This window comes from Bufo gargarizans, chromosome 2, assembly GCF_014858855.1.
Source record: "Bufo gargarizans isolate SCDJY-AF-19 chromosome 2, ASM1485885v1, whole genome shotgun sequence".
Classification (NCBI taxonomy): Eukaryota; Metazoa; Chordata; class Amphibia; order Anura; family Bufonidae; genus Bufo; species Bufo gargarizans.
In genome coordinates this window covers 713,881,071-713,906,505 of record NC_058081.1, presented here as the reverse complement: position 1 = coordinate 713,906,505, position 25,435 = coordinate 713,881,071, and the positions used below count along the sequence as shown (strand labels likewise).

The 25,435-nt window shown below is 40.8% G+C and overlaps 1 protein-coding gene across 1 annotated transcript; it reads right to left on the bottom strand.

Annotated features, from left to right (window-relative positions):
* Positions 1-360: 360 nt before the first annotated feature.
* Positions 361-25,183, bottom strand: NFKBID (NFKB inhibitor delta). The gene is made up of 12 exons (XM_044278659.1): positions 25,108-25,183; positions 12,663-12,739; positions 8,364-8,400; positions 6,174-6,376; positions 5,519-5,736; positions 5,154-5,259; positions 4,693-4,839; positions 4,034-4,091; positions 3,466-3,617; positions 2,446-2,562; positions 1,602-1,766; positions 361-954 (listed from the first exon to the last, which is right to left on the bottom strand). The coding sequence occupies exons 1-12, from the start codon at positions 25,136-25,138 to the stop codon at positions 886-888; spliced, it is 1,380 nt and encodes a 459-aa protein (XP_044134594.1). The 5' UTR covers positions 25,139-25,183; the 3' UTR covers positions 361-885.
* Between the last annotated feature and the right edge of the window lie 252 nt (positions 25,184-25,435).

Here is a 25,435-nt window from a genome sequence, read left to right as displayed (position 1 = left end):
TATTCTTGTACATAGGAGCAGTATTATAGTAGTTATATTCTTGTACATAGGAGCAGTATTATAGTAGTTATATTCTTGTACATACTGTAGGAGCAGTATTATAGTAGTTATAATATAGTATGTAGGGGCAGTATTATAGTATTCTTGTATATAGGAGGCAGTTTGATAGTAAAGTAAAAAAACGCCCCAGCCAGTGTCAAGGCATTATTCAATCTTTTTATAAATTCTTCAGTACAGGACACACAAGATATGCTTAACATTGACACATTTGAGGTGTGTATGGCACTTTTAGTCATAATAGGTGCCTTGCATACCCGAAACGCATCAATGTGGAGCTTATCTTTCCTGTACTGGAGAGTTTTTAAGAAGATTGAATAAAGCCTTGACACTTTTATCTTGAGTTTGGGGCTTTTTGTATTTTGCTGTTTCCTGGTTTCAAGCCTTCCCGTGCCTGGGTTCACCTATTAGACGATCGAGTGTTTGGTTTGTGAAGAAGCAGTTTTATAGTAGTTCTATTCTTGTACCTAGGGGTCAGTTTTATAATTAATAGTAATATTAGTTTCTAGTTTGTCTCTGAGTTATATTTCCTTTGGTTTACCACTAAATATTTTTCTCTTCTTACCTGTTGTGTATGGTTTTTATTACTTTTTAGTAATCACTATGGTTGAGTTTCACAGAAACTATAATGTATGATAGCTGCAATTAGAGAGGGACAATAAGTTGTAGTTATCTCCTGTGCAGCTTCAAAGGATTCCCTATAAGTGCATTAGTAAATCTTTGTCCCTGGGAGGAACGAGTCTTCATGGGGATATGTTTCATGTTCTCCTTCAGCAGTGGAAGAATCTTGATTTTGGGACTAGAAAAATAGTCCGGATCTGTTGTTTCCTACAAGGAATTGGATGATTGGTTGCGGGTTGACGACATCACACGTCTTCTCTTTAACAGCATTTTAATCTAAGGGGAAACATATAGATAAAAGCCTGAAGCCTATATTAACATTCTATGAGCAAGTACATCAGGAATCTGTACCGTTATAAAATAAATCTTCATCTGTATGAGCAACGATGCAAAACCCCCTAACTGTCCAGTTAATAACAAGATGGTCTCACAAAGTTAACCTCAAAGGGGCAGGGTATATTTAAATACTTCACAAAGTAGGCATTTCTGGGTAGACTGGTGAGGGGGCATCTTCTTCTTTGCGCAGAGCTCACACGTGCTCCCTCAGGAACAGTTCTGGTTTCATGTGCACTGACTGGAACAAGTCCATACACCCACTTCCTGTCCAGGCTGAATCTCTTTCCCTGGTTGTCCCGACCAAGGATATGGTGCCCTCTGCATGTCACATTAAAGCTCTGCTGTATACTCTAAGCTAATCATACGTCTCCTTCTTTTGCACTCTCTCCTCTTTCCTGAAAATCTGACTGTGAACCTGCAGCTTCATCCCCCTCATCACCAACCAACTTGCTTTCTATTTTCACATACAGAGTGAAAAGCAGAAGCTGAAGGAGACACTCTAACTTTGAAAGCTAAAGGTTATCAAAATAGCATCTACAAAAGGCAAATGATAATCAATAGAAATGGGACAATACACGAGTACGTACTTGCTCAGAAAATTCTCCAGGGGGCACCAAATGGGCCGGCTGCTCATTCTCCATGTTACGAGTGCTTTGGTCACCACCATAAAACAGCAAGAGCTGGATCAAATACTCAGTAGAGTGAGTAGGTGGCAAGGCCGCTGCCATGTGCAGGGCGGTATTTCCATGGGCCTGTAAGAAAGAGGAGAACATAACCTCTCAAATGAAATGCACATTTTAGGGTCAAGAACAAAAGAAAATTAGCATCATGGAGATGTAGTAGGATGTATCAGGTGTTCTGAAGACCAAAGTTAAGACTGACCTTAGACTATGGTCCATGTCAAACATGATGGAGGCCTTAAGTCATGGCTAATAAACTACATATTGTAATGATGTGGTGGCCAAAATAAAAGATAAAGATACAATTTTGGGTTCGTCTACAATTAGGTGTTGGAAACAGAACTTAAAGGAGTTTTCTGGGATTTTTTTACCGTGACCTAACCTTTGGATAGGTCCCCAATATCTGATTGTTGGGGGTTTGACACCCGGGACCCTCAACGATCAGCTGTTTAAAAAGCCGGCTCTTGCATTAGCGCCACTGACTTCTCACAGCTTTCCCTGGGCCATGTGATGTCACATTCATCAGTGACATGGCCTAGGTGCAGCTCATCCCCATTGGGGCTGAGCTGCAATACCAAGAAAAGGCCGTGGTGCTCACAGGAGCGCCGGTACCTTCTAAAACAGCTGATCAGCGGGGGTCCCGGGTGCCAGACTTCCACTGATCAGATACTGATGACCTATCCAGAGGATAGGTCGTCAGTTAAAATATCTTGGAAAACCTCTTTAAGAGGTTACAATTAGCACTGCTCACCTTCATGTTGATGAGTCCAGGGAGATTGACATGAGACATCTCAAGGAAAATTTTTACTAGAGGTACGTTCCCTGCTTGCACTGCCAGGTGGAGCACCGTCTTGTTACTCTTGATTTCCTGTTTGAGGAAGTTAATATCAGTTTCATGTGAATTTATGCTGACAGGTTCTGTCTGTCTTTCAAGTCTCCTGGATCCTGTCAAAGAGCTATAAACCATGTCTGTCTGTGTTCTGCCTGACTTCCTAGTCTGTCTGTCCATCATCTGACCTGACCTGTGCCTGTTACCCTGGTCTCTTCATCTGACTTCGTCTGTTTGTCAGCTGTCAACTACACCAAAGTTATTCCAATAGGTAGCGGCCTGGTAACTCCTCTCCAGTGAAGATCCGGTGAAAACTAGGGGACCACCAGGACAATGCCCTCAGGAAGAGCCCAAAGTCAAATCGATTAGTTGGCATAGTGGTTCCCCAAACGATTGTCTGTAACAGTCTAGAGATGAACCATATACTAAAGTTGACCAGATATGGTGAAAATGTTTCATGAATATGTTACAAGGTGCAGAAAATAGATGATGGCATATCAACCATCAAATCACCCTGCAAGGGAATTTCTAGGAAAACATTTCCTCTTTGGTGGAAACGTAAAATTATATGGTGGGCATTCATGTAATGCATGGGTGATCAGTTCCACCAGAGTGCTAACAGAGTAGCTCCCCATTCCCAATCATCTGTAATAGAGACAGCCCCTTTAAGGACAAACATGCTATTGAAACCCATTCCTGCTCCTTCCAGTAATAGTCATGACTACTGGACCATTTCCACTATGGTAAAGGCTCATAAGCTGTGATCCCAGCTCTATAACACCTTTGATGGCTACCTCTGCCATCCCTTCGTTGTTCCTATGATGTGATAGTAGGGCGCCAATTAGTTACCATGGCTTAACAAAGGATAAACAGTTGCTGCATCCTGGAGGCCAAGCCCTTAAGAGGTTAATATACTGAAAAGCTGAGTTATGTTCTCGATACCTGACTTGTGCAGCTGGCCCCCATTTGCAGCAGTAACTGGATGCATGTAAGGGTCTCCCTCTCACGTTGCTGAACATTTGGGGTGCTCTGGCTCTTTTTGCTTTTGTACACATTGTTTTGTGAGATGACAGCACAATGCAGAGGAGTCAAACCTAGAGATATGAAAAGGACATTTTACAAAAAACATAAAAACGACAAAAAAAAATAAAAAATTAACTAGAAGTTTACAGTGAACAGACCCTATCTAAAAAAGACTTCAAGAGGAAGAGACCTCTGCAAACTAGCACTTTGAGAAAAACACAGAGGCCTTCAGCTGTCAAGTGCACATGTAACAGGTCAGCCAGTGTCATAGGTACAAAACTGCTGACAGATGCCCTTTAATGGACACAATTGCAACCGTGGTTCAAAGATGATAGGTTGCCCTGTATGGATCTGTCTTTAAGAACTCTTGCCCTTCTACTGATTTAATTAAAATAAGACTTTTAAGTAAAAAATTTGTTCCTCACACCTGGCCTGTTTACTGAAAAACCTTTTCTAAACCAAATTAAACAGAAGTTAGCTCTCTAACCATCATAATTTCTAGCTTCCACGTCAATGTTCTTCTGATGCTGAAGAGCCAGGAACACCTGAAATGAAAGAATTTGAGGTTCAATAAATGGAAGACTCTGCGAATATCCCTTACAGCAGTGATTACCAACCAGTGGCACAGGAGCCACATCACAACCTCTACTGTGTTGCCCGCCATAAGAGTTCTGACCATATGTACTGGCAATTGACACTGTTACAGACCTATCCCAGCTTTACCACCCATCAGTGCTAATTCGGAAGTATAATACTAGTTTTACATTTCAAACTGAAATATTCATCATCTAATGTTTGCAATTTCATGTTTTTTGTTTCTACACATTCAAAATGACTCACTATTTTGGAGTTGGCTGTTGCTCCTGACCATCATTGAAATGTGGCTCACAACATACATAAGGTTGGGGACCTTTCGTCTTACAGAGTATATACAACAGCTGTTTAACAATGACATTGAGTCATATTCTTTTATGATCTTGGTACTATCTGTTTATGAGAAAGCTTTAACACTACCAATATGGCGGCACTGCACTTCTTATGGGAAGATTTTTCTACAGTCCAGAACTTCAGTTATGCAGGGATACAGGAGTTATACAGCCATACACTGGACTCTTTTGGCGAGTGAATTTTTTGAAAAATGTTTACCCTAAGGACATCAGACAGTCCATAGGTCCCTGCGACATGTAGAGCGGTCTGCCCTTTCCAGTCTGACGCATTGACATCTGCACCCAGAGTCAGGAGGTCATAGACAATCTCGGGTTGGTTGGCAGCCACAGCCACCAGGAGAGGAGACTGTAGAGGAAAAGAGAAATTAGCTGGGGGGTCAATGGACACCAATGATTAAACTGTCTCTCTTTATGACACTACTAAAGGTCTCCATAGTATATTTTTGGCTCTTTCATTCCTTGAATATAAGTTCCTTATCATTTACACATGAAGGACGAGCCACAAGAAGAAAAAAATCCATTGGGAATTGGAAGCCATTTTTTTAAATGCCTTCTGATTCATAGGATTGTTTGATTTCTACGTTCACTACACATATCACTGAGCCCATTAACCCATGATAAGTATATTTTTATGGAGTTAGCAGATTATGAAATACTGACCTTCCCATTATGTTCCTTGGCATCCAGCTGACCGTATTGTAAGAAGCGTTCTGCCATGGCATATGATTGATAGCGCAGGCCTCTTGCGACATAGAGATGAAGGATTCTAGGAATAATGATGAACTTTAATAAACTTTGGGAAGAAGAAAACAAGAAACAAGTCCATAATTTGGCCATAAGCCTCAACATGTCGCCAAGAAGTTATTGTCCCTTGACTTTTGGGCTGTTATGGTTACAATGCGAAAGGAAAGCACCAAATCAATGGTGGAATACATCTCCGTGGGCTAAAGAAGGAAGTCGGTAAACTGAAAAGGACCTAGTGGAAAACCTTTCGACTTTCAAATTTGATGAACCAGCTCACTTACGTATCTCCATCCTCATCATGATGAAGAAATTGTTCAGGACTAAAACTCTGGACTTGAGTTCTGGCTTCTTCCAACTCTAGAGGCATTAGGTCTGGAACCACAGATCCCGGCATTCTTAGAAAGGCTTCAGCTCCGGTGGTGGAACATGTCCCTGAACTGTGTCCCATCCAGGAAGGATTATGGGTAAAAGCAGCCATGTAGGAGCCTGAGGATGCAGCCTTATCAAGAAAAACAGAATATAATTCATGTTAAATAGACAATGTGTGGGGGAAGGTCAAAGACGCAGTAGATTAGTAAAGATGTTTTTTTTTGAGATTCAACCAATACACTTTTTTGTGAGCCTTCTTTGGGTTTTAACTATGACAAACCGACAAAGTCCCCCCAAAAAAGAACTTTAGAAGGTATTATACCCATTAACAGATCACCGTAGTTCCTCAATTTGCAAGTGTTAGAAAGGACACTATATTAGGACACTATAGATTCAGTAGTCCAGAGTCCTCATATGATCTTTGAAATCATATCTGTACACTTTAGTTGATATAATATGTCAATGAAATTGGCTCTGGAAACCTGGGAGAACTGTTTGGTGACCTGTTTAGGTTTTCATGAGTCCGTGGCTATGAAGCCTTCTTATTATTGCAGTAGACCATCTCACCCCTATGTCTGTTTCTGGAGCTTGGGACTCAGTCCTCCCAGTCTCATATCTTCCTTCATGGCTGTACATCGGTCCAGTCCTGGAAGCATATAAGTCCTCCAGTGGAGAGTAGGTGTAGTGAGGGGCTGGTCTTTGGAATACAATGGTATCATCTTTCTGGTGACTGGAACTATGGTGGAGGAATGGCTGAGCACTGACTGAGCCTGTGAAAGGAGGAACATAAAAAGCAACATTTGCTTCTGTGAAAGAGTAAGAAATATATAATGTTGACTGTAAGAATCAGAAGGTAAGAAACCAATAGTAAAAAAGAGAAAGAGGGGCATAAAATGGAAGACAATAAATGAAGTGAAATAGAGAAAATGTTACATGATAAATCCAACTTGATATGAGCACCATTTTATATAAAGAATTCATCATCAAAAGAAGCCCTTATACTGTGTACATACATTACATTATTTATCCTGTACTGATTCTTAGTTACATTCTGTATTATTCTCCAGAGCTGCACTCACTATTCTGCTGGTGCAGTTGCTGTGTACATACATAACATTACTTATCCTGTTTTGATCCTGAGTTATATCCTGTATTATTCTCCAGAGCTGCACTCACTATTCTGCTGGTGTAGTAACTGTGTACATACATTACATTACTTAGGCCTCTTTCACACTTGCGTTGTCCGGATCCGGTGTGTACTCCACTTGCCGGAATTACACGCCGGATCCGGAAAAACGCAAGTGTACTGAAAGCATTTGAAGACGGATCCGTCTTCAAAATGCTTTTAGTGTTTTACTATGGCAGCCAGGACGCTATTAAAGTCCTGGGTGCCATAGTAGGAGCGGGGGAGCGGTATACTTACAGTCCGCGCGGCTCCCGGGGCACTCCAGAGTGACGTCAGAGCGCCCCATGCGCATGGATGACGTGCCATGCGATCACGTCATCCATGCGCCTGGGGCGCCCTGACGTCCCTCTGGAGCGCCCCGGGAGCTGCACGGACGGTAAGTATGCTGCTCCCCCGCTCCCCGCTGCTTATCCTGCACTGATCCTGAGTTACATCCTGTATTATACTCCAGAGCTGCACTCACTATTCTGCTGGTGTAGTCACTGTGTACATACATTACTTATCCTGTACTGATCCTGAGTTACATCATGTATTATACTCCAGAGCTGCACTCACTATTCTGCTGGTGCAGTCACTGTGTACATACATTACTTATCCTGTACTGATCCTGAGTTACATCATGTATTATACTCCAGAGCTGTACTCACTATTCTGCTGGTGCAGTCACTGTGTACATACATTACATTACTTATCCTGTACTGCTCCTGACTTACATCCTGTATTATACTCCAGAGCTGCACTCACTATTCTGCTGGTGCAGTCATTGTGTACATACACTACATTACTTATCCTATACTGATCCTGAGTTACATCCTATATTATACTCCAGAGCTGCACTCACGATTCTGCTGGTGTAGTCACTGTGTACATACATTACTTATCCTGTACTGATCCTGAGTTACATCATGTATTATACTCCAGAGCTACACTCACTATTCTGCTGGTGGAGTCACTGTGTACATACATTACATTACTTATCCTGTACTGATCCTGAGTTACATCCTGTATTATACTCCAGAGCTGCACTCACTATTCTGCTGGTGGAGTCACTGTGTACATACATTAAATTACTTATCCTGTACTGATCCTGAGTTACATCCTGTATTATACTCCAGAGCTACACTCACTATTCTGCTGGTGCAGTCACTGTGTACATACATTACATTACTTATCCTGCACTGATCCTGAGTTACATCCTGTATTATACTCCAGAGCTACACTCACTATTCTGCTGGTGCAGTCACTGTGTACATACATTACTTATCCTGCACTGATCCTGAGTTACATCCTGTATTATACTCCAGAGCTACACTCACTATTCTGCTGGTGCAGTCACTGTGTACATACATTACTTATCCTGCACTGATCCTGAGTTACATCCTGTATTATACTCCAGAGCTACACTCACTATTCTACTGGTGCAGTCACTGTGTACATACATCACTATTCTGTTCGCTATTCCGGAAACAATGCAATATAAGAAATACAAGATAGTTGGAAAGTGACTATCATGGAGAATAATTCTATGTAAGCTGCACAATGGCTGTGAAAGAAATGAACAGAATACGCACCTGGATCTTGCTGATATTCCACCAGTGACTGAGATATCTAGAAAAAAAACAGGACACAATGTTATAGCATTTGTCTGGATGAGAGGAATGAACTGGTTAACCTCAGATCAGCTCACTGACCATGTGCAAACGTCCTTCCTCAGTTAAAAAGCTATGATGGGGGTGACAAATCTATCTGACACCTACAGTGCCTTGCAAAAGTATTCACCCCCTCTTGACTTTTTTTGCATTTTGTTACATTACAGCCTTAAGTTCAATGTTTTGTTAATCTGAATTTGATGTGATGGATCAAAACACAATAGTCTAAGTTGGTGAAGTGAAATGAGAAAAATATATAAATAAAGCTATTGTTTAGAAATAGAAAACAGAAAATTGCCATGTGCGTAAGTATTCACCCCCTTTGTTAGGAAGCCCATAAAAAGCTCTGGTGCAACCAATAACCTTCAGAAGTCACATAATTAGTGAAATGATGTCACCTGTGTGCAATCTAAGTGTCACATGATCTGTCGTTACATATACACACCAGAGGCTGCAACACCTAAGCAAGAGGCATCACTAACACTGCCATGAAGACCAAGGAGCTCTCCAAACAAGTAAGGGACAATGTTGCTGAGAAGTACAAGTCAGGATTAGGTTATAAAAAATATCCAAATCTTTGATGATCCCCAGGAGCACCATCAAATCTATCATAACCAAATGGAAAGAATATTGCAGAACAGCAAACCTGCCAAGAGACGGCCGCCCACCAAAACTCACGGACCGGGCAAAGAGGGTATTATTTAGAGAGGCAGCACAAAGACTGAAGGTAACCCTGGAGAAGCTGCAGAGTTCCACAGCAGAGACTGGAGTATCTGTACATAGGACGACAATAAGCCGTACGCTCAATAGAGTTGGGCTTTATGGCAGAGCGGCCAGAAGAAAGCCATTACTTTCAGCTAAAAACAAAAAGGCACGTTGTGAGTTTGGGAAAAGGCCTGTGGGAGACTCCCAAAATGTATGGAGGAAGGTGCTCTGGTCTGATGAGACTAAACTGAACTTTTCAGCCATCAAAGATAACGCTATGTCTGGCTCAAACCCAACACATCACATTACCCAAAGAACACCATCTCCACAGTGAGACCTGGTGGTGGCAGCATCATGCTGGGGGGACTGGGAAACTGGTCAGAGTTGAGGGAAAGATGGACGGTGCTAAATACAGGGATATTCTGGAGCAAAACCTGTCCCACTCTGTGCGTCATCTAAAGCTCGGACGGAGGTTCACCTTCCAGCAGGACAATGACCCCAAACACACGGCTAAAGCAACACTTGACTGGTTTAAGGGGAAACATGTAAATGTGTTGGAACGGCCGAGTCACAGCCCAGATCTCAATCCAATAGAAAATCTGTGGTCAGACTTAAAGATTGCTCTTCACAAGCGCAAACATCCAACTTGAAGGAGCTGGAGCAGTTCTGCAAGGAGGAACGGGCAACAATCCCAGTGGTGAGATGTGGCAACTGCTCATAGAGACTTATCCAAAGCGACTTGGAGCTGTGATTGCCGCAAAAGGTGACTCTACAAAGTATTGACTTTAGGGGGGTGAATAGTTATGCACATTGACTTTTTCGGTTATTTTGTCCTATCTGTTACAGACGTGGACAAAATTGTTGGTACCCTTTGGTCAATGAAAGAAAAAGTCACAATGGTCACAGAAATAACTTTAATCTGACAAAAGTAATAATAAATTAAAATTCTATAAATGTTAACCAATGAAAGTCAGACATTGTTTTTCAACCATGCTTCAACAGAATTATGTAAAAAAATAAACTCATGAAACAGGCATGGACAAAAATGATGGTACCCCTAACTTAATATTTTGTTGCGCAACCTTTTGAGGCAATCACTGCAATCAAACGCTTCCTGTAACTGTCAATGAGACATCTGCACCTCTCAGCAGGTATTTTGGCCCACTCCTCATGAGCAAACTGCTCCAGTTGTGTCCGGTTTGAAGGGTGCCTTTTCCAGACTGCATGTTTCAGCTCCTTCCAAAGATGCTCAATAGGATTGAGGTCAGGGCTCATAGAAGGCCACTTTAGAATAGTCCAATTTTTTCCTCTTAGCCATTCTTGGGTGTTTTTAGCGGTGTGTTTTGGGTCATTGTCCTGTTGCAAGACCCATGACCTGCGACTGAGACCAAGCTTTCTGACACTGGCTAGTACATTTCTCTCTAGAATTCCTTGATAGTCTTGAGATTTCATTGTACCCTGCACAGATTCAAGACACCCTGTGCCAGACGCAGCAAAGCAGCCCCAGAACATAACAGAGCCTCCTCCATGTTTCACAGTAGGGACAGTGTTCTTTTCTTGATGTGCTTCATTTTTTCGTCTGTGAACATACAGCTGATGTGCCTTGGCAAAAACTTCGATTTTTGTCTCATCTGTCCACAGGACATTCTCCCAGAAGCTTTGTGGCTTGTCAACATGTAGTTTGGCATATTCCAGTCTTGCTTTTTTATGATTCGTTTTCAACAATGGTGTCCTCCTTGGTCGTCTCCCATGTAGTCCACTTTGGCTCAAACAACGACGGATGGTGCGATCTGACACTGATGTTCCTTGAGCATGAAGTTCACCTTGAATCTCTTTAGAAGTCTTTCTAGGCTCTTTTGTTACCATTCGGATTATCCGTCTCTTAGATTTGTCATCAATTTTCCTCCTGCGGCCACGTCCAGGGAGGTTGGCTACAGTCCCATGGATCTTAAACTTATGAATAATATGTGCAACTGTACTCACAGGAACATCTAGTTGCTTGGAGATGGTCTTATAGCCTTTACCTTTAACATGCTTGTCTATAATTTTCTTTCTGATCTCTTGAGACAGCTCTTTCCTTTGCTTCCTCTGGTCCATGTCGAGTGTGGTACACACCATATCACCAAACAACACAGTGATTACCTGGAGCCATATATATAGGCCCAATGGCTGATTACAAGGTTGTAGACACCTGTGATGCTAATTAGTGGACACACCTTGAATTAACATGTCCCTTTGGTCACATTATGTTCTGTGTTTTCTAGGGGTACCATCATTTTTGTCCATGCCTGTTTCATGAGTTTATTTTTTTACATAATTCTGTTGAAGCATGGTTGAAAAACAATGTCTGACTTTCATTGGTTAACATTTATAGAATTTTAATTTATTATTACTTTTGTCAGATTAAAGTTATTTCTGTGACCATTGTGACTTTTTCTTTCATTGACCAAAGGGTACCAACAATTTTGTCCACGTCTGTATTTGCTTCATAATAAAAAAGAAAAAAAAAAAAAACATCTTCATAGTTGTCGGCATGTTCTGTAAATGAAATGATGCAAATCCTCAAACAATCCATGTTAATTCCAGGTTGTGAGGCACCAAAATACAAAAAAAGTCAAGGGGGGTGAATGGGCAGGGACTGAGGGTACCCCCCCCCCCCCTTGTGTTCCCTATCCCGTTTGGTGTAGTTATGGACCTCTAGTGTGGCTGGTCAGGTTTAATTCAGAGGCTGTGGGGTTAATGATGAAATCCGGCCGTTCAGGAAGGGGCGGGCAGTGTGCTGGGCATATAAAATACTCTGTACCACCTCTCATCTTCCTCTTGGCAGAAGCTCTGTGTCCCTACCTCCCTCATGTGGTTACGTACGAAGATTGTTTCTCGGTTCATAGGTTTTTATGATTCAGAAGGTTTTTGAGTTTCATGCGTTTATGGCCCGAACTTCGGGGAAGATTTTATAAGGCACAGCTGGTCGGCAAGTAAAGAAGAGTAAAAAGTTGGAGTAAAAAAATTGGCGTAACTGCCCGCTGGGAGGCCAGAGGCCGGCAGATCGCGCGGTTTTGGTTTATGTTTATGCCGTTAATAAATAGCTGTGGCCGACTACCATCCAACAATGACAATAAAGATAATAAAGAGAGATTTGTTGTCAGTGTCGTTTATGGCTGGTTTAACATGGAGGGGGCCAGAAGTGTTGAGGGGGGCTTACCCCTCCCCCCTGCCTTTTTCCCTATTGTGATTACCGACAGTCTACTATCTGTCTATAAATTATCTATCTTATATCTATCTATCTATCTATCTATCTATTATCTATCTATCTATCTATCTCATATCTATCTATCTATCTATCTCCTATCTATGTACAACAGTTCTGCTGTGCTCTAATGTAGCCTAGTTAAACAGCAACCCCTCCCAACTGTACATGTATAGGAATTCAGCAAATCTACGAAAAAAAAACAGCCTTATAATTGATCATAAACATAATTTATTTTACAATATATATTAACCCTTTCCACTATTTACCTGGCTGGAGGTGTGTTGTCGTTTCTGCTCAAGAAGCTGTTTCACGGTTTGTGGAGGGGAACAGTACGGACTGCAATCTGTAAAACAACCAGCAGGGGGACATAGTGAGCAATGAACAAAGCCAAATAACACATGGCAGCATTGCCCTCAGTATTTCTATCCTTTTTGATAGAATACAGTTCTGGATAAATTGAAAATTCACCTTGGAAATTGTAGAATAAAACAAAAAAACATTTGTATCTTCCAACTTGAGGTCAAGCAGAATACAGTGAATATAATAAAGAAAAAAAAATACCAAAATAATAATACAAAAAAGCAATAATACAAGTAGTAGTAATAGTAAGTAGTAATATAAAATTATATATATACATAATACAAAAAAAGAATACACTGAACAATAAAGAAAAAGTCAAATATAAAATAATTGTTACAATTCTCTTTCCCTTTCCCCTCACTTTTAGTCCCATAATGCTTAATTGTGTGGCTTTGTTTCCCATGTATTTTAGGAAATACTTTGGGACCCCTATTGATCACCAGAACGGGGGACCAGTGTTCCTCATTTAATGGAGTGGCTGTTGAGCAGGTTCAATGCTCTTCCATTCAAACTCTACGATATTGTAAAAAAAGTGAGTGCTGTACTCGCTATCTGTTGTCAGTCTCGGAATGCTTTGTTAGGACAGTGCATTCAGAAAGTCTTTAGACGCTTTCACTTTTTGTCACATTTTGCTATGTTGCGGTCTTGTGCCAAAATTAAAAACAAAACAGTTTTCTCCCATCATTCTGCATTCACTACCCCATAGTGAGAAAGTGAGAACAGAATGTTAGAAATCTTTACAAATTTATTGAAAAGTGAAATTTGCTCAGGACTTAGTTGAAGCCCCTTTGGCAGTGATTACAGCCTCCAATCTTCTTAGGGATGATGCCACAAGGTTTGGACACCTGGATTTTGTGCCATTCTTCTCAGCAAATCATCTCAAGCTCTGTCAGGTTGGATGGGGAGCGTCAGTAGACAGACATTTCCAGGTCTCTCCATAGATGTTCAATTGAGTTCAAGTCAGGGCTCTGCTTGGGCCACTTAAAGACATTCAGAGTTGTCCCTAAGCCTCTCCTGGGTTGTCTATGGTGTGCTTAGGGTCATTGTCTTGTTGGAAGGCGAACCTTCGGCCCATTTGCTCCATTCAGCTTTGCCTCAACTCTGACCAGTCTTCCTGTCCCAGTTGCTGAAAAACACCCCCATAGCATAACGCTGTCACCACCATGCTTCGCTTTAGGGATGGTATGGGGCAGGTGATGAGCAGGGCCTAGTTTTCTAAAGATATAATGCTTAGAATTGAGGCCAAAAAGTTCAATCTTTGTTTCATCAGCAAGACCAGAGAATCTTATTCCTCACAATCTGAGAGTCCTTCATGTGTTTTTTTGTTTTTGCAAAAATCCAGGCAGCTTTCATGTGTATTTTACTTTAAAAAAAAAGGCTTCTTTCTGGACACTCTGCCATGAAGCCTAGATTGGTGGATGCTGCAGTAATGGTTGACCTTCTGGAAGATTCTCCGATCTGCCCACAGGATCTTTGGAGCTCAGTCACAGTGACCATTGGGTTCTTTGCCACCTTTCTTACCAAGGCCCTTCTTCCCCAATTACTTAGTTTGGTGGCGTGGTCAGATCTAGGAAAAGTTCTGGTTGTCCCAAACTTCATACAATTTACAATTTTGGAGGCCACTGTGCTCTTGGGGGACTTTCAGTGTAGCAAAAATGTTTTTGTCCCCTTCTCAAGATCTGAGCTTCCACACAATCCTGTCTCTGAGCTCTATAGGCAATTCTTTCCTCCTCATGGCTTGTTTTTTTCTCTGATATTGTCAGCTGTGAGACCTTATATAGACAGGGCTGCGTCTTTGCAAATCATGTCCAATCCGGGTGACTCCAATCAAAGTATAAAAAAAATCTCAAAGATGATCAAGAGAAAAGGGAGGCCCCAGAGATAAATGTCAAGTGTCATAGCAGAGGGTCTGAATAGTTATCTCCATGCGAAATTTTAGTTTTTCCTTTGTAATAATTTCGCAAAAATATCTAAAATTAATGTTTTTACTTCATCATGGGGTAATTAGCGCAAAATGATGGGGAAATTTTGATTTCTTTTTTATTTCTGCATTAGGCTACAACATTTCTAAAAGCAATGTAGATTTCTGCAAATTTAAATTAATGATCAATTGATATTAATTAAAAATATAAAATAAAATATTAAAATACAATAAAAAATTAGCCCAAAAATTAGCCTAAAGTAAACAACTGCATCTTGGACTTTTGATGCACTTTTGACATATTATTTGAGCCACTGGTGAAGCCACAAAAAAGCATGAGATATGTTGCCAACTAACAAGTTTTCAATGGATTTTTTATTTTTTTCCCTCTATACTAGTGTTGGGCGACCATGCTCTGCCGAACACTAATTTTACATGAACACCGCGATGTGCCGAGCATCGCGAAGCTCGAGTCTCCTCCCCGCACGTTTGTTAGCTGCTACGCAGCCAATAAACGTGCGCAGAGTTACTGGCACTCACTGTAATGCTGTAGCAATGTTGGCTACTGGCATTACAGTGATTGGCTGGCCGGAACGCGTCATCGTGTGCTATAGCACCCAATGACAGGTGGTTCGGCTCAGTGTTAGTCAGAGAGAGCTGTGCTGAAGAAGGGACAGATAGTGTAAGGAGTGAAATAGTAATATTTTAGTGAAAAAACTTGTTAGAGACCCAAAAGTCCTTTTAAGGACTATAGTTGTATCTGGCTGCAATATATATTATTAGTGCAACCTGCTCTAAATTGCGTGCAATTGTTAGTGCCACTTCTGATAGTGACACAACCTCGGCACCCCTTCCACCACAAAAAAGGGTATATAGTTCAATCTCCCTTTTCTCGTCCTCCTCCTCCTCCATCATATCAACATGCTTATTAGGCTGCCCTCGCTCCTAATGTTTTATATGGTCAGATCAGAATCAGACACTCGCCCCTAATGTTTTAGAGGGTCACCAGCAGGCTCTTGCTCTTAATGTTTTTGAGGGTCACCAGCAGGCTCTTGCTCTTAATGTTTTTGAGGGTCACCAGCAGGCCATCAATCATATTTTTTTAAGGGTGTGTATGATGCCCTTCTTTATGTGTAATAAAGAGTGTATTGGAGTGCCGGTTTCTTGTAATTTTTGGCAGCCCTTTCACTTAGTGCATAGACCTTATAAGTGTAGGAGTCCCACTACCTGAACTGTTGTACCACAATGTGAATGAGGCCCTCCTTTATGTGATATACAGGTTATATCGGAGTACCTCTTATACAGGAAAGAATGTTTCCGAACAATTTTTTTTCCAAAATCGATTTTATTTTGGGTTTTGTGCGTATTATTGTCAGTCTGTAAAAGTGGCGTACTACTCGGACAACATCGTTCCCAGCAGCGACCTGGGAGTCCAAGATGCATCCAGACATCCTCCCCATGCTGTTTCCATACATTTCTGACCTTTTCCTGTGAACCAGACACCCTCCCCTCTTCAGAGCAGGTGGTGCCTGGTTTAATGCCTGGGTTCTCCCATTGACTTCCTTTGTGCTCGGGTGCTCTGTAGAACACTCAAGCATCCTGAAGTGTTCTACTCGAGCACCCGAGCACTTTGGTGCTCGACCAACACTACTCTTTACCTTTCATAGCCCTGAGGCAGCAGAGAGATAAATTTGAACGTCATCAGCCTAGAATAGGTACTACAAGCCTATGACCTATTACAAAGGGATAGATGGAGAAGAGTAGGGGTCCTAGGGTGGTGCCTTGAAGGACACCAACAGAGGGTGAGTGCATTTATTCACACTCTTATTTAAGACTATCCGTGTTGTATCACAACACATGAATACGTTTCATTACAGGAGTGAGGTTCGTATGTCTGCATGTTTGTGGTTGTCTTTTGGAGGAAAGCGGGGCAATGCCTAATATTAGGGTTTATTACCCTAGTGCTGTGCCATGCATTATGTGGCAAATAATAATAATGATACTGACTTCTATTTATATCGGACCAATATACAGTACACAGTTGAGCCACATTATTCTGAGCACCAGCTAATATCCTGAGTATACGCCGTGTGCAGCACGGACAGTATCTAGATGGGCTGGGAGTAACTTCATAAGGTCCTGGTAGATTGTCATAGGTGCGTGGGGGAGGATCCATACAGTGAACATGGTAAATGTGGTCCCACAGATGCTCAATTGGGTCTGGGGAAGTCTTGGTCATGCTCTTCCAATTAATGTCGGACATTTCTAGCCGTGTGACATGTCGCATTGCTTTAATGGAAGATCCTATCTGTCCCAGGGAAGACAATCAGCATGTAAGGGTGTACGTGATCTGCAAGGATGGATTTATACCCAAACTGGTTGAGGGTGCCTTCTCTTCCCCAGACCATAACGCTGCCGCCACCAGCTTGTGTTCTTCCAGCAATGGCTGCAGGGTGTCTGTTCTTTGATGTTTCTGTCCATCTGTTCTATGATGCAGAAAACGTGATTCATCGGAGAAGCCGACCCTTTGCCATTCGGCAGAAGTTCAATTCTGATACTGACATGAAAATTGAAGCCTTTTCTGCAGCTTTGTTAGCAGATGAGCAGTAAGCGTCCGTCCGCTTTTTAGCACCATACACAGTAGGGTTCACTGAACTGTCGTTGTTTTAGAGAAACGCCTTCTGGTACATTTTGGAGGTGAGCTGCTCCACTGTAGTGTCAGTCTGACCTCATGCAATTTGGTAGCTGGCATTCACCTCTCAGATCAGTGGTGCTCTGCAGTTTCTACAATGGTGCCATTTGTCCACTTACTATACACTATTACCACAGCAGCACGAGAACAGTTCACAAACTGCGTGGCCCGAAAACCATCATCCCTTTATGCAACATTGATAAATTGTCCCTTTTACCCATGACAGCAGCGAGGGATATGTGTGCAGACTATCACACACCTTACATACCCACTAAGCCAGCTCAGCACACTTTATATACCCACCGAGTCAGCTCACCAACCCTCATATACCCACTGAGCCAGCTCACCACAAATGACTTCTTTCATGAGCTATCAGCCGCCGACGTCGAAGTAGGAAGTGGTGAAAATGATGTAACTTGACTGTGTATGTCATTGGAAGATAATTGCTAGCATTATTTTATTTAACATTTCAGAAGTATTCATGTCCTCGTTAGTGATGAGCGGCAGGGGCAATACTTAAATTCGCAATATTTAGCGAATATTTGGTAGAATATTCAGCCTATATTCGCAAATTCGAGATTATTTTCTTGATCGCGAAAAATCGGTAATGTAATATTCGCGGAATGCGGGTGAAATACTGGCGTGGGTCACTATAGCTACGTTTTCCAAGCTGCTAGAAGTTTCCTGAGACTGGAGAAAACGGTTGGCGCGGCGGAACACTACAATAGCTTTATATGCAGATATAGTGCTCCAATATCTTGGCGATTGTGAAATCGGCACTAATGATCCGAATATTTTGGCGCAATACGTGCAACTTCACATTTTAACAGGTCTGACGGCATATTACTGATTGGTGCACTAAGTATTGTTGTGACATCGCAGCACTATGTATGTATGTATATATAGATAGCAGAATCAGCTACACTATATCAGGATATAACCTACACTGATCTCCCACTAACTATCTGTATTATATATATAAGGCTACTTTCACACTTGCGTTTTTCTTTTCCGGCACTGAGTTCCGTCACAGGGGCTCAATACGGAAAAGAACTGATCAGGCATATCCCCATGCATTCTGAATGGAGAGGAATCCGTTCAGTTTGCATCAGGATGTCTTCAGTTCAGTCGTTTTGACTGATCAGGCAAAAGAGAAAACCGCAGCATGCTACGGTTTTCTCTCCGGCGAAAAAAACTGAAGACATGCCTGAACGCCGGATCCGGCATTTTTTCCCATAGGAATGTATTAGCGCCGGATCCGGCATTCAGAATACCGGAATGCCGCCTCCGTCGTTCCGGCATGCGCATGCGCAGATCGGTAAAAATTAGAAAAAATGTACAAGACGGATCCGTCGGTCCGCATGACAAGCGGAGAGACGGATCCGTCCTTGCAATGCATTTATGAGACGGATCCGCATCCGGATCCGTCTCACAAATGCTTTCATTCAGCGGCAGATCGGCGGATCCGGCGGGCAGTTACGACGACGGAACTGCCCGCCGGATCACACTGCCGCAAGTGTGAAAGTAGCCTAAGCTAACGGCAATAACACTACGGTCTCTCTCAGATCTGCAAACTACTGCATACAAGGGCTGCTGGGGAGGTTCTTATATAGTAAGGGGTTGGCAACGTTCCTATTGGTTGCTAGGGATGTTTCTAAGGTCAGACAGACATTGCAGCCTTCTCATTGGCCCACAAACAAGAAGGGAGGTTACTGATGGAAAACGAAATCTAGAATATTTAAAATTACGAATATATATCACTATATTCTAAATATTTGCAAATTCTTGAAGTGTCGATATTCGCGATTAATATTCGCACCCAACACTAGTCCTCGTAAGTAAAAAAAAATAAGTAAGTAAAAAATACATGGAAATTTTTTTTGTTTTGTTTTAACCCTTCCAGGTCCCTGCCATATTTTATCTTAAGGGGGTCGTTAATACAAGTTAATACAAGCCACTTACTAATGTATTGGGATTGTCCATATTGCTTCCTTTGCTGTCTGGAATAATTTTTCCATCACATTATACACTGCTCATTTCCATGGTTACAGACCACTAATCCAGCATCGGTGGTTATGCTTGTGCAATATAGTAAAAAGCACCAGCCTATGTGCACTCCCATGGTCCAGGCCACCAGAAAGGCTGATGCTTTTTCCTATATTGTGCAAGCACGACCACTACTGATGGATTGGTGGTCTGTAACCATGGAAACGAGCAATGTATAATGTGATGGAAAAATGAATCCAGCCAGTAAAGAAGGCAATATAGACAATCCCTATACATTAGTAAGTGCCTTGTATTATCTTTCTCTACATGATAAATTCCACTTACTGGAGTGAGACGACCCTTTTAAGGACCAGACCATTTTTTGGTGTCACTTTATGTGGTAATATCTTTGGAACGTTTTCACTTATCCAAGCCATTCTAAGATAGTTTTCTCATGACACATTGTACTTCATGATAGTGGTAAATCTGAGTCAATATTTTAAATTTTTATTTATAAAGAAATCCCAAATTTACCCAAAAATTTTAAAAAATTCACAACTTTCCAAATTATAATTTCTCTGCTTTTAAAACAGATAGCGATACCTCACAAAACAGTTAATACTTTACATTCCCCATATGTCTACTTTATGTCTGGATCATTTTGTAAACACCATTTTTTTTCTTGGGATGTTGGAAGGCTTAGAATTTTAGAAGCAAATCCTAACTTTTTTTTTTAAGGACCAGTTCAGTTATGAAGTCACTGTTGGGATAAGTATAAAGCACCCATAAATGACCCCATTTTAGAAACTATGCCCCTCAAGGTATTCAAAACTGATTTTACAAACTATTTTAACCCTTTAGGTGTTTCACAAGAATTAAAGGATTTCACTTACATTTCTGAATTTCACTTTATTGGCAGATTTTCCATTTTAACCCATATTTTCATGTAACACAGCAAGGGTTAACAACCAAACAAAACTAAATATTTATTACCCTGATTCTGCAGTTTACGGGCACACGGCAGGGCGCAGAAGGGAAGGAGCATTATATGGTTTTTGGAGGGCAGATTTCACTAAGATAATTTTAAGTTGCCATGTCACATTTGAAAACCCCTACAGTAGAAACTCTAAAAAAGTGACCCCATTTTGGAAACTACAGGATAAGGTGGCAGTTTCTTTGGTACTATTCTGGGGTAAATATGATTTTTTATTGCTCTGTATTATGCTTTTTGTGAGGTAAGTAACAAAAAATGGCTGTCCTGGCACTGTTTTTATTTTTTGTTTTTCAGAATGTTCATCTGACAGGTTAGATCATGTGCTATTTTTATAGAGCAGTTTGATACGGACGCAAAAATACCAACTATGACTACTTTGTTTTTGTTTCCATTTTACATAAAAAAGCATTTTTGAGAAGAAAATCATGTTTTTATGTCTCCATTTTCTGAAAGCCATATTGACTTGTGTACGGGCTCGTTTTGTGCGGGAAGAGTTGACATTTTTATTGGTATCATTTTGGGGTAAATAGCTTTTTTGATCATTTAATATTACACTTTTTGGTGTAAGGTGACAAAAAATTTTTTTGCTTTGACACAGGTTTCATTTTATTTCATTTTTACACTATTCACCTTAAGTGGTAGATCATGTGATATTTTAATAGAGTAGGTCATTACGAATGCAGCAATACCTAATATGTCTATTTTTCTTTCTTTATTTTAGTTTTACACAATAAAAACATTTTTGAAAAATCATGTTTTAATGTATTTTTTTGGGGCCGATTGTCTTATGCAGAGGCTCAATTTTTGTGGGATGAATTGACGGTTTGACTGGTACTATTTTGGGGTACATATGACTATTTGATCACTTGGTATTACACTTTTTGTGAAAAATGTCTGTATTAGACAGTTTTTTTTAATGGCATTCAGGTGACGGGGTGGATCATGTAATATTTTTTTATAGAGCAGGTTGTTATGGATGTGGCAATACCCAATATGTCTGTTTTTCTTTTAATTTTTTTTACAATTTTATATGTGTTTTATTATAGGAAAGGGACCTTTTTTTTTACTTGAATTTTTTTAATTATATTATGGGACTTCAACTTCTGGGGGTCTGATCTTCTCTGCAATGCATTACAATACATCTGTATTGTAATGCATCGCATGTCAGCTTAAGCCGAAGGGGCTGGATCTCACAGGCTTCCTTAGAAAGCAAGCCCCGATGCCTATGGAAGGCATCAGGCTGCCTTCTCAGCCATTGGGTCCCCGTCACTGCAGCACGAGGACCTGGAGGGACCCCGTACCCTACACAAACCCCATGCATGCTGCAGTCAGCTTTTACCTCGGCGTACAAGGGGTTAATACGCCGGCAGGGGTTCGGGCTGCTGATCAGCCGAGTGCAGCTCCAGCACCTGCCCAATCAGCTGTAAGGCGCTGGTCCTTAAGTCACGGATCCCAGCGCCGTACATTTACGGCTGGGGTCCTCTATGGGTTAAAGCAGATAAAATACAGCAGAACACTAAAATATAATAATAATAATAATAATAATACAACAATAATACTATGATTAATACTAATAATAATGATAGTAATACAAATAATACATAATTCTAGTAATAATAATTGGATTTATATAACATAGTACAGAATGATTCTGAAAACTGAATTAATATTGCAATCATGATAAAACTTGGTGACCTCCTCGCTCGGCCTGATTCTCTACAGTCATAGGTAGACTCAAAAGTGAAAACCGACTAATGATGGTAGAAGTCGTCGTTCGCACCCACAACCGGGGATTCCCCTATACAACATAAGTCCAAAATCCTAATGCATGAAAAATATTGAAAAATGTCCTTCGTGTGTCACAAAAGTTATCCCCCCCCCTCCTCTGCTTAACGTAAATCACATGAGCAGAAATGTAATTTACATGGGTGATCGGTAGATTTCCCATTTTTACGAGACGTAAAGTCCGCCGCCCCATGGCTGCCGCACTGCAGGTTACTATTATAATGATTGCTGCTGAGGCGATGAGTCAGTGACAAAGAGCAGACAGGACTGACCCCAGAAAACACTGAGGAGCGAGAGCACCAGCAAAGGAAAGCACGTGACGCTCATAGTAAAACTGAGGGTTTGAGGCCTTTGCCGGTCAAGACGTATGGGGTCGACACTTTCTCAGCTTCCTATGGGGCCACGTAGGTCTGTATAAGAGCTGTATACACAAAACTGCAGGAGATTTCTTATTGATGCTTTGGAGCAATAAGAAAAAATAAGAAAAAAATAAAAATACACTGACAGATGAGAGGAGGCAGGAAGCAGAGCGCGCGGTGCGCTGTGACGCCGGGCTGAGGACGATGTCTGGGTTTTGGTTTCTCCATGTTACTGCTCGTTGTGTGACTCCCTGGTGACGGAGGACATATATGTGGGCGGCCGCAGCTGTCTCTGAAGCGGAGAGAGGAATCCCCAGCAGTGACTCAGTGTTTGGGAAATCCACATTAGACCATGTGCAGCGACTGAGTGACTGCCCCACGTACACATGTGGTCACGTATTACTTATTCACTGATATCTATGTTATCTATCAACTCGGCCTCTATCACATCTACGTTACCGGTCTCCAGCAGAGAGCAGCCTCTCAGAGCTCTCTGGATCCGGCAGAGCCAGATGTTACCGCAGTGACTGCCGGCACAATTGACTATAATGGGATCCGGCGGAGATCCAACCGCTACACAGCAAATACGACAGAATTCGGCCGGACGAAAACTGTTGTGTGCAGCGGAAAATTCTACCGGAGCCCGGAGAAGCTAGTGATGCTCGCCATATCTGTCTATCTAATATCTATCCCATACCTTCCTTCCTTTCTTTCTTTCTTTCATCTCACAACTGTCTATCAACCTATTTTAAATCTCATATTTATATTATCTATCTCCTATCCATCTATCTATTATCTATCTATCTCTATTATCTATCTATCTATCTATCTATCTATCTATCTATCTATCTCTATTATCTATCTATCTATCTATCTCTATTATCTATCTATCTATCTTATCCATCTATCTATCTATCTATCTATCGTATCCATCTATCTATCTATCTATCTTATCCATCTATCTATCTCTATTATCTATCTATCTATCTATCTATCTATCTATCTTATCCATCTATCTATCTATCTTATCCATCTATCTATCTCTATTATCTATCTATCTATCTATCTATCTATCTATCTATCTATCATCTATCTATCTATCTATCTATCTATCTATCTATCTCTATTATCTATCTATCTATCTATCTATCTATCTATCTATCTATCTATCTATCATCTATCTATCATCTATCTATCTATCTATCTATCTATCTATCTATCTATCTATCTATCTATTATCTATCTATCTATCTATTATCTATCTATCTATTATCTATCTATCTATCTATTATCTATCTATCTATCTCATATCTATCTATCCATCTATCTATCTATTTATTATATCTATCACTATGTAGGTTAAAAAAAGTTGAACTTTTTACTCACTCACGTACAATAGTTACTTTTGTTATTTTATCACATTCTCTGCCTTTATCTACTTTTTTAACTTGGAAAACCCTTAATTAATGCACACATTTATCATGTAATTACGTTGCATTATGACTATAAAGTGCTGAGCACAGGATACAATTCATAATCACAATCGTTATGTGAAACTACAAATATCTGTATCAAAACATAAGTCCTAGTGTAAAAGGCCCCATGGAGATTGAGTGAAACATATAGGGATAGGTATACGATAGATAGAATAATCGATAGATGTGAGGATGGATAAATAGATAGATAGATAATAGGAGATAGGTATCAGATAGATAAATACTACACCAAAAATAGAATCCCTTTGTAGTAATGGCAACACTACAAACTATGTAGGTAAAAAACAAGTGGACTCTTTAGATTACCCCACTGTCTCCCATAGACTATGGGGGAGATTTATCAAACTGGTGTAAAGTAGAACTGGCTTAGTTGTCCACAGCAACCAATCAGATTCCACCTTTCATTTTGGACAGCTCTTTCGGAAAGGTGGAATCTGATTGGTTGCTGTGGGCAACTAAGCCAGTTCTACTTTACACCAGTTTGATAAATCTCCCCCATAGTCTATGGGAGACAGTGGGGTAATCTAAAGAGTCCACTTGTTTTTTACCTACATAGTTTGTAGTGTTGCCATTACTACAAAGGGATTCTATTTTTGGTGTAGTATTTATCTATCTGATACCTATCTCCTATTATCTATCTATCTATTTATCCATCCTCACATCTATCGATTATTCTATCTATCTTATACCTATCCCTATATGTTTCCCTAACAGTTTAAATATTTTAGTATTTTTCATGCAATATTATATTGAGCTTGTGGAATAGAATTTAATCCTATTGTATCTGTTATATAATATTGTATGCTACAGCCATGTAATAATATACACCACTCATGCCGTTTCCCGTTATTCTTTACTTGTTCTGTTGCTGTACAGACTCTATGCTCTTTGTAGTAGGTTTAAGCAGATGCCCAGTTAAGGACCAGGATTACATATTTACAATGTAAAATAATGTCATTATAGTATTTTAAATATTTGATACAGTTGTTACTTATATTTGTCATATTGCTATATTCCAATATTTATTGTTTTTGTTGCTTTATCCTACTGACTTTGTACTTATCAGTGCATAAAGTGATTATACTCCACATTTATTACATGCTGTATATGATGCTTACCTCTAGGGGCCGAGGCAGGAGGCGAACTCATGGCCTCCCCTCCCCGGGCGTCTTGTCTGTGCGGATCCAGCTCAGCTTCTTTCTCTCTCTTTCTGTGTGAATGTTACAGAAAGTTGACAGCACTGTCTCTAATAAAGAGGAACTTACAAGTCACCGCCCCCAGGAGGAAGACTCGGAAATAAAAAACAGAGAGTGAGAGAACGCAATCAAGATGAAGCGATAACCGAGTTGTAGATACAGAGGAACAGACAAGGGAAAGTAACCAAGTGGAAGAAGAAGAAGAAGAAAAACCTGAGGTGGTTAAAATGTGCCATGAGCAACATCATGG

Coding starts and splice junctions, on each gene's coding strand:
- NFKBID (XM_044278659.1), bottom strand. CDS start 25,138: ATGAGTTCGCCTCCTGCCTCGGCCCCTAGAG. Junction 12,740..25,107: donor TCCTGCCTCGGCCCCTAGAG/GTAAGCATCATA, acceptor GTTGTTTTACAG/ATTGCAGTCCGTACTGTTCC. Junction 1,767..2,445: donor CTGGACTCATCAACATGAAG/GTGAGCAGTGCT, acceptor TCTTTCTTACAG/GCCCATGGAAATACCGCCCT.